The 16935-nt window shown below is 40.6% G+C and overlaps 1 protein-coding gene across 4 annotated transcripts in view; it reads left to right on the forward strand.

Annotated features, from left to right (window-relative positions):
- The first annotated feature begins 2133 nt into the window (after positions 1 to 2133).
- Positions 2134 to 16935, forward strand: part of FDPS (farnesyl diphosphate synthase) — a 563129-nt gene continuing 548327 nt past the window's right edge. The window contains exons 1-3 of one of the 4 annotated variants that reach the window (XM_044080217.1): positions 2134 to 2493; positions 3590 to 3662; positions 4413 to 4557. In XM_044080217.1, the coding sequence (XP_043936152.1) occupies positions 4420 to 4557 (138 nt within the window). In that variant the 5' untranslated portion in view covers positions 2134 to 2493; positions 3590 to 3662; positions 4413 to 4419. Of the gene's footprint in view, positions 2494 to 2545; positions 2985 to 3589; positions 3663 to 4412; positions 4558 to 16935 lie in introns of those variants that run through there. The other 3 variants (XM_044080216.1, XM_044080218.1, XM_044080215.1) reach the window with 3 other exon arrangements.

Consider the following 16935-nt stretch of genomic DNA (forward strand, 5'->3'; position numbering starts at 1 on the left):
TAAAACTGGGATAAAGGCCCCAAAATAGGGACTATTTGTAACTATTGCTCGTACAAACTTAGAAAGTTAATTAAGGTTGCCAGCTGACCGTTTTTTGACCAGGCTGTCTGGTTTTCTGACAAATTGTCCAGTTACAAATTCCATTCAAAACCGGACATGTGAATTCCGGGTTTTTGGTTTTGTTTTTAAATTTTGCAGTGCTAACACTGATGTCATCACGTGTGCGATGACATCAAGTCCCTCAGGGCTACCATCCTGTCGGAATTGAGCTCAAGGAGCTCACTTTCGGTAGTGTGAGTGGGAAGCAGAAGCCAGCATTTAACTTTTCAAACAGGGAAGGGGAATGCAGCATTTTCAGAATGCAAGCAAGCATCAGCAGTTCGACTTTGGATATCATTTAACTTCGTCAAACGGGGAAGGCATAGCAGAAGCCAGCATCGGGAAAGCAGTATTAATAATGAAGGTAGTGTGTGTGTGTGTGTGTGTGTGTGTGTGTGTGGACAAACAAGACCATTATGTTTTAGGTTGTGAACTTTCTGAATGGGAAATGGGGTACATGATTTCATGATAAGTCAGCTATTTATACACAAGTATTGTGGACTTTCTTATTTCAACTATTTAACATCACAGTACTGCAAGTCAACTAATGTAGTTCTGTTGCCAAGAAACATAGCTGTTGAAATTAGAAAACCATAATCTAAATAGGTAAAGTTAAAAATCAGATGCCTTATCATAATCATTCCATCCTCAGGTAGATGCCTTAGGGCACCGATTCTTAAGAATCGGTCAGCTTGTGTTCCATCCATTTAAAACCTTTGAGAATACAACTAGCACTCAAGCACTGTACTACCTCTGCAGCAATGCTGTGTACCATGTACCTAGTTGATTACATACACATTTCATTTATATCTGGCTTTCCACGGACTCACCCTTCACTTTTTTTTTGCTGTTTCCTCTTAGACTAAAAATTGACTCCTTAAGCATACAGTTAGGATGCTTATGCTGAACTTTGATTTCCAACAACATATATTCCTACAAATAAAATCCAAAACTTTTTACCATGTTAAACTCATTCCCTCATCTGCTTGCTGAAGTATTCACTCTGTGACATACAAAAGCAATGCTTTTGCTAGAACTATCATGAAACGTTCATTACACTCGATCACTTTCTTTAAAAACTTGGATTTCTGCTGTTTTTTTTCCCAGAGGATATGCTCACAGATTCAAATCAATGATAAAGAATCAGCTGCACACAAATCTCCAAAGACCTCCATTGAACAAGCCAAGGAAATTAATTGGGGAAAGGATTACTAATATTGCAGGAATTCTAATTTCTGTTGTAAAGCATTCGTTGCTGCAGTTGAGCTCAAAGCCTGTTTGTCTTACACTGGAGCAGTTCTTTTGCACTCTGGTGGGAGCAGAGAGCTCAATTCAACCCATCCAAGGTGGGAATTTCTGGTCAATATATTATAGCAAAGGTGTGTAAATTGATGACCCTGCTAGTTTTCTGACCATCCACTAGTTGTCCACATTACGCATATGCTCTGTAGCTTTCTATAAAAGGCATATGTTCATTTTTCAAAAGCTGGCAGACCAATTGTGTCATTATGTATTGTTTTATACTAAACATGTATTTTTAGACCATGCTATACATTTTTAGGTCTGTGTTATCGATGTAAGATATGATTGTTGTTAATACTGTCATTTCTTAGAACATTTTAAAATGTTATCATCCTAAACTTGGGAAAACAATGTGCAATGCTGTTTCAGTGAATGTGAGATTTAAAGGCAGAGTAGTTTTAATGCTAAGTCTGTTTTCATTGTGAGGCTGTATTGCTTTGTTTAGCAAATGTGTATCAGTGGTTTGTGCTATAAAATTTGAAATAAATGTTTTAAATTAAATCCAAATATCTGTAATCACTGAAGAAGTAAAGCAGAAGACAGTATGCACAGTGAGAGTTTTGAACAGTGTTTATGGCAACTGGGGAGAAATTGGCGGAAAGCAGGCATCAGGAACAGAAAAGAGGGCGTCCCAATCAGCTGATGTCACCGTGATGTCACAAAACAGGTGGGGCATGGATGGGAGAGAGGGTGGGAATGGGTGGGGTTATGGGTGATGCGAGGGGCGTGTCCTTAGTCCGGTTTTAGCCGCAAAGAAAGCTGTCAACTCTAAAATAGATTAACACCTTTTTATTTGCATGAATTTTCTAAAGGGTATGAAGTCTGAAACTCAAATGTTTGTCACTGTTTACTTCAGTCTTTTGTGATCTGCCAGAGAATCAAAATTTTATGAAGAATGGACCAAAATTATGAGGCAAAAATCAGGACATTCTGCGAAAATCTATACAGTTGAGAGGTGCAATTGCTCTAAAGCCGCCCCCCCCCCCCACTACAGCTTAGCCATCTCATTGTGACGGGCTAAATTTCCTTTGCTGAAAAGACCCGGTCCCTTCAGCCAAGGGGAGATAACTTTATCTACGAAAAACGAAACCGGTAAGGATACACTATCAGTTTTACTTGTAAAAGGGTAGAGAGGAGGGAAAGTGCCAAAATCCGATTCCTCGCGTTAATGATTATTTATAACACCTAAACCGTGAAATCAAAACGTTCACCCTTACTTCTATCAATAAATATGGACTACATTTCAATAAAAATCCATACTTACAAAAATAAACTAAACCAATTAAAACAGAGTCAACAACAGACAGTTTTGTATAACAACACGCCCTTTAAAGGCTGACAGCTATGCCTCGTAAGCAGACAAGGCCAATTCCAGTCCTCCGAAAATGTAATTCGCCTCAAAAACTGGAGCCCATCCTGGGCCGATGAGGCCAACCAATCAGAAATGTGTACGTCAAATGAAATGTGATGATGAAGGCCCGCCTATGGTAAAAAGGTTCTCCTAGCGCAACTTGGAAATATTTAAGATTTATATAAAGCTCATGTGTTCTGACAGAAATAGAACAAGAGGTAATACGTTCGTGGTAAGTGACAGTTATTTAAACTAAACAATAGTGGTTGATGGCGTTGATTACTGTACACAGTGCCTAGTGGGGACTGTGGTTCTGAAGTCCTTTTGTAAATGAAAGGTGCAATATTGCCGGTAAATAAGAAAAGTACAGTTTTAGGTACAGTTGCGCTACACGATGAGTAGAATAATTGGTTTTCTTTCAGTGTCCTTTAAGAAAAACTAAATTAATGGCTTTAGACTGACTGTGCATATTACTGTCAGAATAGGTGGAAGAGGGCATATCCAAGTACCAGCTGCCTGACACTGGGAAATGTGATCGTCTTCTCTCTTCTTGTATTGAAGTTAGCTTTTACATCTTGCTTTTTTTTTATTACTTGATCGAGTAATAGTTTGGAGGGTGAAGTGCTGTGCAAGCCCAGTCATATCTCCCAACCTCTTAGGAAAAGAAATCTGAACAGAGCCAAAAGTAATGGGGGGGATAAAGGCCCTAAAATATGGGCAAACTTTTTAAATGTTGCTCTTATAACATCAGAAAGTTACTAGAATAACAAGGTTTGCATTAACTTGCTTTTTCTGAAGGATATGAAGCCTGAAACTCCAATGTCTGTCATTATTTAGTGAGTTCAATCTGGGCGATTTCCCAGCAAACTACAGCAGAACAAAAATACGAGGCAAAATCTGGATAGTTGAGGTATGTTGTTTGATGATGTGCCCTGCATTTTCATCCTTTTTTTGCCAGTTATAATGTGAGTAACTGAAAGGGATTTATTGTGGTACTCCATAAAAGTTTGTTAGGCAGTAAAGCATTTAACATCTGTATTGTATAACTGGTTAGTTTGCTGGGTGCAATATGCATATGTTTATTTCACAGATGAGAGACGAAGCTCAGGATAATCAGGGGCTTTAAATGTTAGTAGTATTCACACACAAATTTAATTGGGAGAGGTGTGCTGTTTATTGGGGGTGGGGGCATAGTTGGCAAATGTATGGGTCATGCAGATTTATGCAACCAGTATTAAACCCTGGTATGCACATCCCAACAATTTAGTAGAAAAAGATCTTAAGTTGTATAAGATTGCAGTATTCCAGCTGTAGCAGTTTGCTGTAAGAACAAAAAAGATTGCTGAATAATGTTAATTTTGATAAAATCCTTTGTACTGGACAGTGTTTGTTATGGAAAAAGCTAATTTTCAGGAAGAAGTGTCTCTGTTTACGTTTGAAATGGTGGTTGAGACATTAGTATGCAGAATTTGTTTGAAATATTTGAAAAGGTAACTTACTGGATTGATTGCCTCATCTATTTTACATATAAATATGCTTGCAAATTTGGGCAGTTTTTTTACTGAATTGCAGTATATTGTGAAATGTTATGATTATAGCTAGTGGGCTAAGTCTGAACCTGAATAGAAGCTTTTTGATTGAATATGCAACTTCCTTTCAGGAAGAATATGAATTCAGATAAGAAGGTACAGGCTCAGGCTGATGCTGTAGAATTTGAGCGACTCTTCATGCAAATTGTGAAGGATGTGACTGAACAAAATTTAAATCACCCAGAGATTGGTGATTCTATGAAACGACTCAAAGAGGTAAGAGGCCAGCAGTATTGAATAGCTGTGTATCTGTTTCATTACAGCTTCCATTCAAGTATTTTGCGCAATGAGTTATGAACATTTGCTAAAAGAGGGAATATGAAAACTGCAAAACACACAGTCCTGAATTCCGAATACAGAAGTAGAAATTTGACTGCAGTAGAGCGCACCAAATCTTACAATACTGGAATCTCTGTGCTATGTCTATTTATTTATTTTTTATTATTTTGTGGAGTGAAATGTCTTATGCTCAGTAAGTTTCAGAATTCACTTTTCTTTTATGTCCTGCTTTCATAATTTGTTCTTTTTTCCACAAAAGTACATATAAGTAGTACAGAACATTAATGCAATGCGCTATTACCTGCTGTTTCCTTTGAGCCAGGCTTTGATTTCCTCAGTCTTTTTTGCCTAACTGTGTAATTCTGAGCAAGTAAGTGTTTGAATTCCTCAGTCTCTGTTTTGCCTGTGGGCGGCCATGGTGGTGCAGCTGTTAGCATTGCTGCCTCACAGCAAGAGGTTCTCCGGTTTGATCCTTGGCTGGGATGTCTTCTGTGTGGAGTCTGCATGTCCTCCCTGTGGTTGCGTGGGTTTCCACTGGGTGCTCCGTTTTCCTCCCACATCCCAAAGACATGCGGTAGGCGGATTGGATACTCTATAGTGGCTCTAGGCATACGTGTGTGTGCCTTCTGTGGAAGGTTGGGTGCCGAGCTGGCAACTCGACATTGTAAAACTCCACTGCCAATTATGAGTTGACAAGTAATCCGCTGTGGTGACCCCTAACCAGGAAAAGCCGAAAGAAGAAGTCTCTGTTTTGCCTGTGTAATTCTGAGCAAGTCACTTAACCACTCTTTGCAAGTTGCTTAATTAGATGGTGCTCCTGGGCTGACATGTATATCTAAATAGATGAGTGTAAAATAAATAAAAAAATAAAATAAATAGTTCAGTGTGACTGTTGTGGACCATAACTATTGACTGTTGTAGCAAAAATTGTTCATTTAGTACTGCTTTGATCTCCATGCACAGAATAGGGCTGCTGTAGTTCATTCTGATGGCTCTGGAATGTGGAGTATGGTGGACACACAAAATTTGTATAAATCTGATGGCCAACAGGGGTATCATATCTGCTCACCCCAATTATACTAAACAGATAAAAGTTTAAAAAGGCACATAAATTTGAATCGCTAAACAACTCTGTAAAATTGGCAGGTGTAGCTTGGCCAAAAGAGCATGGCGGAAATATGCACTTTTGCCCTTGGTATGGACTTGTGCCATCCAAACTCAAGAATAGGCTTCTCACTTAACAACCCACTGACGGAGCATTTGATCTAGCTCCCCAGACTCCTCTCTCACTGCTGTCTAGGTTTCAGTGCTTTCCAGTTCTTAGATGCTCACAGTAACTATATTTTATGTACTGGCAATGTTCTTCAACACTGCAACCTCTTGTCCTGGCCTAAGATAGTAACCTGCCACCACTGTAGATTTCCTGATTTTAGGAGTTTTCTGTTAGTTTCAGTCTTTAACCAAAACGGTAATATGTAATAGAGCAGCCTGTCCAATTAGAGGCGGATGTGAACAGCAAGAAGTATCATCTTCGCAATTAATAAACAAAATAATCGGAGGATCAGTGATACGCTTTTTAAAGGTGACTAAAGAAATACTATTTAACATATGCAGAGAAACAGAAAATTGCTTGGAGAAAACCGGAAATAATCCATTTGAGCAAGTAGATTATAAGAAAGAGAAATATCCTGCCTATGGTTAAACCTTCTTGTAGCTGTCTCTTAACTAAAAAAATTACTGAGCCCTAAGCTGCAATGCCTGCATTCACTGGGCAAATAAGAGACACAAGTGCAGAAAACAGACTTGTAGGTCTGTACATGACAATCTCCAGGCTAGCTGTCCCTGTTGACTGGCATTTAGCTGTTTGGCTTGTGCCTTTCCCATACAGAAACCACAAATGCAGTTAACTGGAATTTCACCTTTACATGCTAATAACTGTGTTTTCCTGCTTGTAGCCAGCTTCCTTCTTGTAGAATTTTCTAATTGTGCTTTCACAGCTTTAAGCTTCCTGTCCTAGGAATAGTACTTGATCTTGTAATCACAAGGTAACAAATTACAGCTTCTGTTTTGCATGTCTGCTTTGTATTTCACATCTTGTGTATAACTGATGTAATTCTCAGTGGAAGTCAGTTACAAACTTCATTTACAGTCTCCATGTACTTTTTTCTACATTGTATGTAGAAAAATGTCAAATTCATATATTTCTATGCCACCAGCAAACACACATTGTATATTCAGTTTCATATTTTTTTAGTTACCTACTAAGGTTTAAGTGCAGGTCTCAGATCTGTTCCAAACAGTGCAGACTTATTCTTGGTCATCACATGGACTCTAACAACTGATGAATAAAATGAATGCAAATGATGTCCTTTGATATCATTGTTGCAGTATTGTAAACAGAAGGATCTCTAACGTAGGACAGCCCCACACTCAGGCCAGTATGCCAAAGCCTAATAATAATCTGGTATGTGCTGTATGTCACTTTTATGCTCCCCACACAGAATGTAGGGCGTAAAAGGGACATACAGACTCTGCTACAGTTTATCAGGTTCTCATTGGACCTCTTCCCCTTCTAAATGGCTTAGGGAACTGGATTCCTTGGATGACGATTCGGTGTCTGGGGAATCCTTGTCCTATTCTTCACAGATGCCTTTGCCTCTGGCTTATGATTCTGATGAGAAGGAGCCTACTGGCCCTGAGTCTCCTTGTGTTGAATTGTCCTTTGGGGGATACAATTACTAGGATGATGGAATACTTTAAGTGGGATTCTTCTCAAGTATCTGATATATAGAGGAGATATGAGTTGCTTCAGGTTGCTACTCTTAAACCATCGGCCATTCCTCCTCTGTTGGCTGCCTTGTGAGACACTGTCATTGCTGCTTCCAAGTCTCCTGATTCTCAGCCTCCTGCTGCTATGAAACTGGATAGGTTGTATAAGGCTCCTGAGGATTGTCAGTTTTTATTTAAATGTCCTCCTCCTGATCTGCTGTGGTGTCCGTCTCATCTTACAAACCTTCATAGCTCTTGCTCCCATTGCAAACTTCTGCCTTTTGATAAAGATAGTTGGCAGTGTAGTGGATTGGCAATAGTTTACACTGCTTCTACTTTGGCTTACCTACAAGATGAGCTATGCGCTGGTCTTGATTTGCTCAGGCTTGTCAGGTTATTTCTGCCCTTCCTAATTTTAAAGGCAAATCGTCTGCCTTATCCATTTTAGGTTCTACTTCTCAAGTGGCTCAGCACTCTTAAGTGTAGCTACGATGCTGCTGATGCCTTTTCCAGGGCTGTGGGTTTTGGGCCTGTCATGAAGCATTATTCTTGGCTTCGACTCCAGTCTGAAGACATTAAAACCAAGATGTTGGATGCTGCTATGGATAATTTTTTTTTTTTGTTTTGGGGAGGACTGCTGTTGCTGCTGACATGTTTTAAGAGAAAGGCAAATGCTTCAGGAACTTAAACATTATTCTCTCTCCTATTCCTATGTTCTAGAAGAATTATCATTCTAGATCTGCTTTTGTTCGCAAACATCCCTGCCAGGCCTTCAAGGACAGGAAGAGTGGGAGATGGGGCCCACTCTGCTAGGGCTTTTCAGATTTCTATGGCCCAGAAGCCTCCTTTATCTGGTAAGCCTGCTTCTCTTTGACAGTTCGCCCCCTTCTCTTAGACCAGGTTCCTTTATCCTTTTAGCTTTCCCTTTGTCTTCCAAAAGTCTGATTAAAACACATGAGCACAGTAATTAGGACTGTTCATAGACATCCATGCGATATAACACAAGTAAACAGGATATATTACTGTGTAGCTAAATTAATAACTGATAAAGTTCTACCATAAGACCACAAGCTATTGAGGGAAAGGAAGGGGAGAAATCTAATATCCTCATGGAAATATCGAATAGAGAAAATTATAAAGTAATTTAGATAAGAAGTGCCACTGTTAGACTATAGAAAAGGGAATAGATCAACAAAAATACGAAGAAAGGTAGATGTGATAAAAGCAATGCCCAATATTAGAACAGACCAGGATCTATCATGTAGTCACAAATAACAAACTAAAAAATTTCAGCACAAGTGGAAAAACTTAGACGATACAAAGATAAACTCAAAAACAGATGCCCTATGCAGCTTGACTGAAGAAACTCCAGCTGTACTCGGTTGCATAACACCTACTCAGAGGTGATCTCTGTCTGACATACAAGGCCATGTCCAACCCAGAATTGATGGACATGCTCCACCTAAAGAAAACCTTATCCCCTCGAGCCACAGCTCTAGGGATCTAAACCTCACCACAACCATAAATAGGACGTGCTGGAAGGATAGATTCTGGTCCCAGAGACTTCCCATGCTTTGGAATAAGATTCCAATCTACATATACCTGTGTAACACATACCCATTTGTCCTCTTTGCAAGAGATTCCACAGGTTTTTCTGACTCCTCGCATTCAGATTACTCCTCTGCCTTTGTCTTTCCAGAGCTCCAAGTGTGTTCATTGTCCAGCTCCAGTAGTAGCTTTCTGTCGCACTTGGGGAAATCAAATTTTCCCCTACCTGGGCGACCTACTGTTATAGGCTCTGCCCAGAATTTCTTCAGGATCTACACTTTCCCCTCCACCTTCTGACAGGCCTGGGTTTTACTGTAAACTACAAAAAAATCCCACATGGTCCCTACACAGGGCCCGCTTTTTCTGAGCTGCAGACCGGACATACAGTGCATGCCTTCACCCCAGGAGAAAGTTCAGTTTGTCCTCTCATTTCCAAAATCTCTCCTCGGCAAACCATTGCTCAGCAAGGGAGATGCCAAGCACTTTGCGATTCCTGGCAGCCACCTTTCCTTTGCTCCCTCTGACCAGACTTCACATAACTGATGCTTGAAATCTGTGTGGTCCCAGCACTGTTACTCTCTTGGACACCCTGTGTCCCCTCCTTCCTCATCTCAAAAAGGAGCAACTTTGGTGGAACGGACAAGTCATCCTCTGCCTAGGACTGCCATTCACACTACCACCTCCTGTTCAACAGGTGCACACAGATGCTTTGGATGAGGCTTTGGGGGCATGGACAGGATCACACAGAGTGGAGGGGAAATGGTATCATAGATGTCTTCTATCACTGCTGCAATATTTGTTTATAGAAGGGATGTCCTGCTCTGGGCAGCCCAACACTCTGCCAGTATAAAAAAAGCTTGAGATCATCTCTGCGGTGCATGTCACATTTTATGCTCCCTACACACAATGTAGTGTACAAAACAGATGTACAGACGCAACTGCCTAGAGCTAGTTTTGCCACCAGTTAAGTGCCTTGTTGGGGTGTTTTTTTTAGGTGGTGATTGTGGTTTGTTTACTTAGTCTTGCATTTTGTGTTAGTACCTATAGTTATAGTCATCCAAGAAGGGAAAATGTCTGTGGGAGGAAGATCCCCATAATGTCATGAACAGTCTCTCTTGTTTGAGTACTTCCATTGACCATATCACTTATAGTTTCTGTTATGCCTTTGTGCCTAAGACACTCAGAAGCGGTTTGTCTTCCTGACCATTTATCTTGAAAATGACTTTGACTGTTAGTCCAGGTTACCATGGCAGAATCCTCTTATCCAGAGATACTCTCGCTAGGTAAGAAGTTGGCCAAGAAGTTTCTGCTGGATTCTTTAGCTGTCCAGCCTCCATTGGTCGTCGTCGTAAGCGGGTAGTAGATCTGTTTAGTCATTCAGTGCTTACGTTGGACTCTTCTGCCATGATTCTGGCAGAAGCCTGCATGGATCTGTCTTTTTGCACATCCTCCTGAGGCTTTGCAGGCATCTGCTCTGGACATCCAAGAGGGAACTGCAGTTTATCTCTTGAGGGTCCTAGAGGGATTCAACAGCTATTGGTCAGGGAGGAAGTCTGTCGTTTTCTTCTTGAATCTTGCCAATGGTTGGAACCTGTGGTATTTGTTAGGGCTGATGTCCCTTCTAATAAACAAAACCTGAAGGGTTCCGTCTGTCTTACGGATCCTCAAAGGCATTTGCAAGAGTATACTCTGGGCTTGATCTTAGTGTTTCACTGTTGTAGTCATTACAATTGGGTTATCCTGCTGGCAGGCTACCCACAGTCAGCCTGAATTCCAAAGTCTAGGTCCGGCGTCTGCTGCTGTCGCCTCTTCCCTGACGTCAGTGCGCCAGGCATATAAAAGATGCAGCCAACGCCATTTTCTTCAGTCTTTCTTGCCGTGCAGTGCCCGAAGCAAAAGCAAGTTCGCAAGTGCCGGTCGGCCGACTCCTGAGATTTTCGTGTTCGAATTTCAGATCCGAAGTCTTCTCTAAAAAGATAAATACCCCATTTGGGAAACTTTTTTCTTGCTCCAGACCGATGTCAGAAAGTAAATAATTGTATTTCTTGTGGGAAGCAAATACCTCATAAGGGCTTTCATTCTTACTGTATTCCTTGCCTAAGCCATGACCACGATGTTGCTAGTTGTCGGTTTTGTGCTAGATTTAGCCAACGCACTATTAAGCATCGGTATGATTTTGCTTTTCACTATTTTGGCAGAAGATTTAACTATACAATGTCGTCTAATAGCCATCCGACTACCGGAATTCATAAGAAACGCAAAGAAAAGGACATGCATCCGAGGACCAAAACCGACGACGAGGCTTCTTCTAAGCCAATCGCCAGTTCTCAGTGAGGCACTTTCCCAGCCCCTGACCACTACTTTAGACTCGCAGGCCGCTACCGACACCCACGTGGAGTCGACCAGGCCACTGGAAGCTCAAGGTATTGGACCTTCGGAAACTATTCCCTCAGATGGGTCCGGAGCCACTGAGCAGGCATCGGCTTCTGAGGGTGTTTTCAGACCTACTCAGTTTATATGTTAAAACGACTCCAGCTTCAAAGGCAAAGACTAAAGCACCTTTAAAGACAAAGAAACAAGTACAACAGCCTCGTGGGCAGGCCTCCATGCCTAAAAAACAGATGCTCAAAATGGCCGAAGACCTAATTACTTTGATCAGGGGTTCCCATCCCCCACCTGATAAGAGGCCTAGGCAAGAGACAGAATATGAATCTTCAGATCAGGTTTCCATTTCATCTGATTCCTCTTCTGATCAGGGATACTCTCTTCCTCCCTATGAGGATTCTGATGCTGAAGAATCTATCCCTTCAGCCTCTCCTCCTGAGGATTATTCTTTTGGAGAAATGTTGCATACCATGAGGGAGCATTTCCACTGGGAGAGCCAAGATTATTCTGAATCTAAGAAAAGGCTCAGACTTCCTTTTACTACCACAACACAGGCACCTAGCTATTCCACCTGTGTTAGATGTTGTAGATGTATTTTCAGAGTCCAGTATGACCCCTGACTCCTTACCTCCAGCTCCTGTTAAGCCGGACAGGTACTACAGGGTTCCTGACTCTCATAAATTCCTTTTCAAAAGTCCTGCTGCTGACCCAGAAACCATCTCTCAGGGTCCCAAAGGGGTCAAGGCTTCCACTGCAAAAAAAACCCTACTCCCTCTGACAGGGATTCTAGGGCTCTAGACAGATGGGGAAAAAAGATTTGCACTTCTGCTACCTTGGCTATAAGGGCTTTAAATTGTCAGTTTCATATGCTTAAATATCAGCAATATATTGTGTCACTGCTTAAACAGAAAATGTTGATAAATTCTTAGAAATGCAGGATTTATTGCATGCAGCTGAACAAGTTGGAAAGCATACTTTACAATGTGGTTTTGATTCTTTGGAGGTCTCCTGCAGGGCCGCAGTTATGGGTTCTGTCATTAGAAGGTCATTTAGTGTGTGTTTATGTAGTTATATAGAGTAAAGTTTGTTTTGAATATGTTGTAGTTTCCTTTCTAGTTCTTGTGAGTGCTGGGTTTGTAATTGTAATTCAGTGCTTGTGTAGTGCGTTTTGAGCAGACTAATCTGTTCTTGCTCTTGTTTTTTTATACAATGGAGCTTTCTGTATTAAAATTCCCCTTAATAGAGTTTTGGTGGCTGCTCATTGAATGTCTAGTAGAATTTGGCTTTGTGATGTATCTTGGTCTAATTGTTTTATAGTTTTACCTAACTCCTCAATTAACTCTTTATGGTTTAAAAGGTTATCGTTTAAGTACCAGTTATAGGGACCTCACTGTTTAGAAGTTTGGAAATTTTTGTTGAGTGTAATTGTGATTCTGGAGTGATCTGAGATTATTCTATTATTAATTACGTATTTTTGACAAATCCTAGTCAGGTTTGAGGAGATCAGGAAATAATCTATTCTTGACCATACTTTATGTGGAGGGGAGTAAAAAGTATATTTGTTTATTGATCTATCATGATCCAAATTTAAGTAGGGGTCAACAAGGTTCATAGGTTCATACTAGGCTATCTGCCCGAGGGCATTTACAAGCCTAGCCCATAGTTTTGTGGCTTACGCCACCCCTTTAGTATGGGGAACTATACCCATTATTTTGCTGTGCCTCTGTCGAGCAGTGACACTGAGGTAATCCCTGGGGTATATCTGCGATCTCCCATCCATTGGTCAAGATTTCTCTTGAACAAGGCCAGCGAGGTGCTCTGCCTCACATATACCGGGATTTTATTCCACAGCATAGGGAGTCTTTGGGTGATGAATCTATCCCTCCAGCACGTCCTATTAATAGCCGTGTCGAGGTTTAAGTCTCCCGCCCTTGTGGCTCTGACAGATCTAGATTTTTGAGGTGAAGCATATTCATCAAATCTGGGTTTGACATGGCCTTGTATGTTAGGCAAAGGTCACCTCTGAGCAAGCGGTGGCGACTGAATAGAGCTGGAGTTCTTTCAGTCGGGCAGCATAGGACAGATGTTTGAGACCCTTTATCCTTTTGGTGAGGAACTTTGTGGCCTCTCCAGCTGCTGCAAGTGTCGGGTCAGATACATTCGAATGGGGCATTGTACTCAATCATTGGTCTGATGAGTGATGAGTATAGGGAGACTATGACCTCCCTTGATCTAGATGAGAATCCCTTCATGATAAGGTGGGCAATGTAGAAGGTCTTCCTAACTACTTTAGCTACATGGGTGTCGAATGACAGACTACTATCAACCTGGGTCCCCAGGTCCCTGATAACTTCTTCTGTGCTCAGTGGATTGCCACCTATTTGGTAGCTAGGGGTAACCTTGTTTTTCCCGAAGGGTATGACTATGCATTTTTTGGCATTTAACTTTAGGCCATGGCTCTGGCACCAGTTATCCGTTTCTGTGAGACCCTTCTGAAGGATATCCGTGTCAGATGTGTTTTCTACTATGGCCCAGTTTGCAGTCATCTGCAAACTTTGTCAGCCATAACCCTCCTGTGTTTGCTTGTACTTGGAAAAGTAGATGCCAAACAAGAGTGGGCCCAGGACTGAGCCCTGTGGTACACCACTTGTGACAGGCTTTGAGTCTGACATGGCGCCAGCAACTCTGACCCTGTGGGTTCTGTCACTCAGCCAGTTTGCAACCCATCTTGTGATGTATGGGTTAACATTTAAGCTGATGAGTTTTTCAATGATACCCGAGTGGGGTATTGTATCAAAGGCCTTCGCCAGATCGAGGTAGGCTGTATGGACTGCCTTTCCCTCATCAATGGCTTTGGTGACTGTTTCGAAAAAGTCAACCAAGTTTAGAAGGCATGATCTGCCTTTGACAAAGCCAAACTGGGATGGATCCAAAGTCTGCAAATTCCCTATGTCTTTATTTGAGGTCCATTATGATCCTCTCCATGGCTTTGCAGATAAGGCTTGTCAAGCTAATGGGCCGGTAATTTCCAGGGTTGGTGGAGGCACCGCCTTTGTGAAGTGGGACCACAGTTGCAGTGCGCCACTCCCTGGGTACGTATCCAGAGGTAAGACTATGATTAAACAGCTGTCCTAGCTGTGGGTTTGATTCCTCATTGAGTTCGTGGAGCACACAGCCGGGGACACCATCAGGTCCCATGGATGCTGTGTTTTTTGCTTTGGAGGGAGCAGTTCTCACTTGGGCGTTGGAGATGTTTGGGGGGCTGCAATCGCTTGGTATAGATATCTCTCCTTTTGGGGAGTTTGCACTGAACCTGTCAGCCAGTATGTTGGCAATGTCTGTAGGATCAGTAATCTTCACATCATTTTGAACTAGTTCTGAGCATATCTGGGAGTTTCCTCCCAGGTTTCTAACATTCAAACAGGTTCTGATTTTGTATAAGATCATTTAGAACTGATGTGATTTGGGCTGGTTGTTTTCTGTTTTTATTAGAGCTATTGGTAAGTAGGTCAATTAGGCAATTCCAGTCCCCCCCCCCCCCCATAATGATCGAGTGAGCGAGAAAATTTAAGAGTGAGTAAGTTATAAATTATTTCATATAGAAAGAAATGCTGGTTTGCACATGGGCCATATATATATATATATATATATATATATATATATATATGTATATATATATTTATATTTATTCAAGAAGAGAGTATTGTTTTTTGTTTGTAGACATATGCTAGTGAAAAAACACCATCTTCCTTTTGTATCATAATTGCTGTTAGTTATATTCTCTTGAAAGGATTCTTTGATAATAATAGCTGTTCCTTTTGAAGCAGAGCTGTCCCCTGATGAAATGATTTGTCTGATGCATTTTCTTGAGCTTATTTTTAACCATTGTTCTTTATTTAGGTATATTTCTTGTAAGAATATGATATTGGAGTTAGCTTGGTAGATTAAGTGTAGGATTAGATTTAATTTTTTACCATCAACCTAACCCATTAACATTCCATGTGTCTACTATATACATGCCTAGCTATATATCCTTTGTTTACAAATTAATTTGATCTGTGGCCCTAGGTTTATATTTGTAATGATTTAAGTATTTGTTGAGAAGAAGAAAGTTGTTTTTGGGTAACATACATTTAAACAGGATGGCTTCCAACCTTTTTTCACCTACCTCAGTGCTTGCCCACCTATCGCCCTTTCTTTTTGTGATATTATACTTCATATTTGGTGTGTTGTTTGTATACCATCTGGGAAAGCTGTTGTAGTACTGGTATAGGGAGATATTAACTAGGACCTTTACTTCGTTTCAAGTAATGTTAATCATACCTGACACACATTGCTTGCTCCTTAATGAGGTGTTTGCTCTAAAAACATGTTAAAAACTATTACAGGTTGTTGCACAATAGTGAGTACCTTCTGTTTTTGAAGTATTTCTAGTGTTATTGAGAGCTTTAAATACTGCTCTCAGTTATGGTTGTATAGTAGTTTGACCATTTACATAGGTATCTAAACTCTTTAGCAACAGTTAAGGTGAAAAAAGTATTTCAACCCACGTGTTTGAGCCTATTTGCAGTAGAACCAGAAGAGCAAGACCTAGCTTCACACCATAATTGTGGTGATCAGTTCTCAAACAGACTTGTATATACATGCCCATTAGTATTAGAATTTTAACCTTTGTGTTTAAACAGCTTTACAGGTGAAGAGAACAATTTGTAAAACCTGCATTGTGTTTTCATTAATTTCAGTTTTTAAGACTAGTTTCCATTGAGGGTTGTTTGTAGAAATGCTGTTAATAAGTTTCAGACCCATTTTATGGTTAAATAGAATAGCCTGTGCACAAATAACAAAATTTATCTAATCAGACATATATGGTGTTAAATTATTTTTACATTGAACCCATTTTTCAGTATATCTGACCTTCAGAAACAGCTGGAGGGGAAAAATCAGCATTTGCTAGTAGGGAAGTAAATTAGTGTGGGAAGAAATAGCCAGGGAATTGTTATGGCTAGGTTTGTATAGGCTCTAGGGCCAATAGTCTAATACCAACCTATGAACCTATTAGGCAGAGCTCCTCACTAACACTCTTCAAAAGAAACCTTGATGAGTGGATAGAAAAGAAAAAGTTTACCCCGGGTATCACTTCAGTGGCTCTGCTGGACAGAGGCACAGGGAACTAGGGGTGGTGAAAACCAACACATTCTGGCTAGGCTTATAAATGCCTTTGGGTAGATAGTCTAGTACCTACCTATAAATATAAAGGAAAAGTGCAAAGTAAGCAATTTATTGATTACCCAAAAAGGTTTTATAGAGAACTGGGAAATAAGGTAAAAGGAATTGAAAGACCACCAAAAAAAGAAATAGATTTTGGAGAAGTATCTATGAAGATCCTGTAGAACATATCAAAGATGCTAAATGGATAATGGAAGTAAAAGAAAGAATAAGAAGTTTAAAGGTACAGGATATGAAATGGGATAAAGTAACAGATTGAAACAAAGTTAAGAAAAGCCTCTAATTGGAAATCCCCAGGCCCAGATGTGGTACCTAACTTCTGGTTAAAAGTTCATAGGTGTGTACTAGGCTAATGGCCCTGGAGTCTTTACAAGCCTAGCCCATAGA

Source organism: Protopterus annectens, chromosome 8.part0, assembly GCF_019279795.1.
Source record: "Protopterus annectens isolate FY-2018-M chromosome 8.part0, PAN1.0, whole genome shotgun sequence".
Lineage (NCBI taxonomy): Eukaryota > Metazoa > Chordata > Ceratodontiformes > Protopteridae > Protopterus > Protopterus annectens.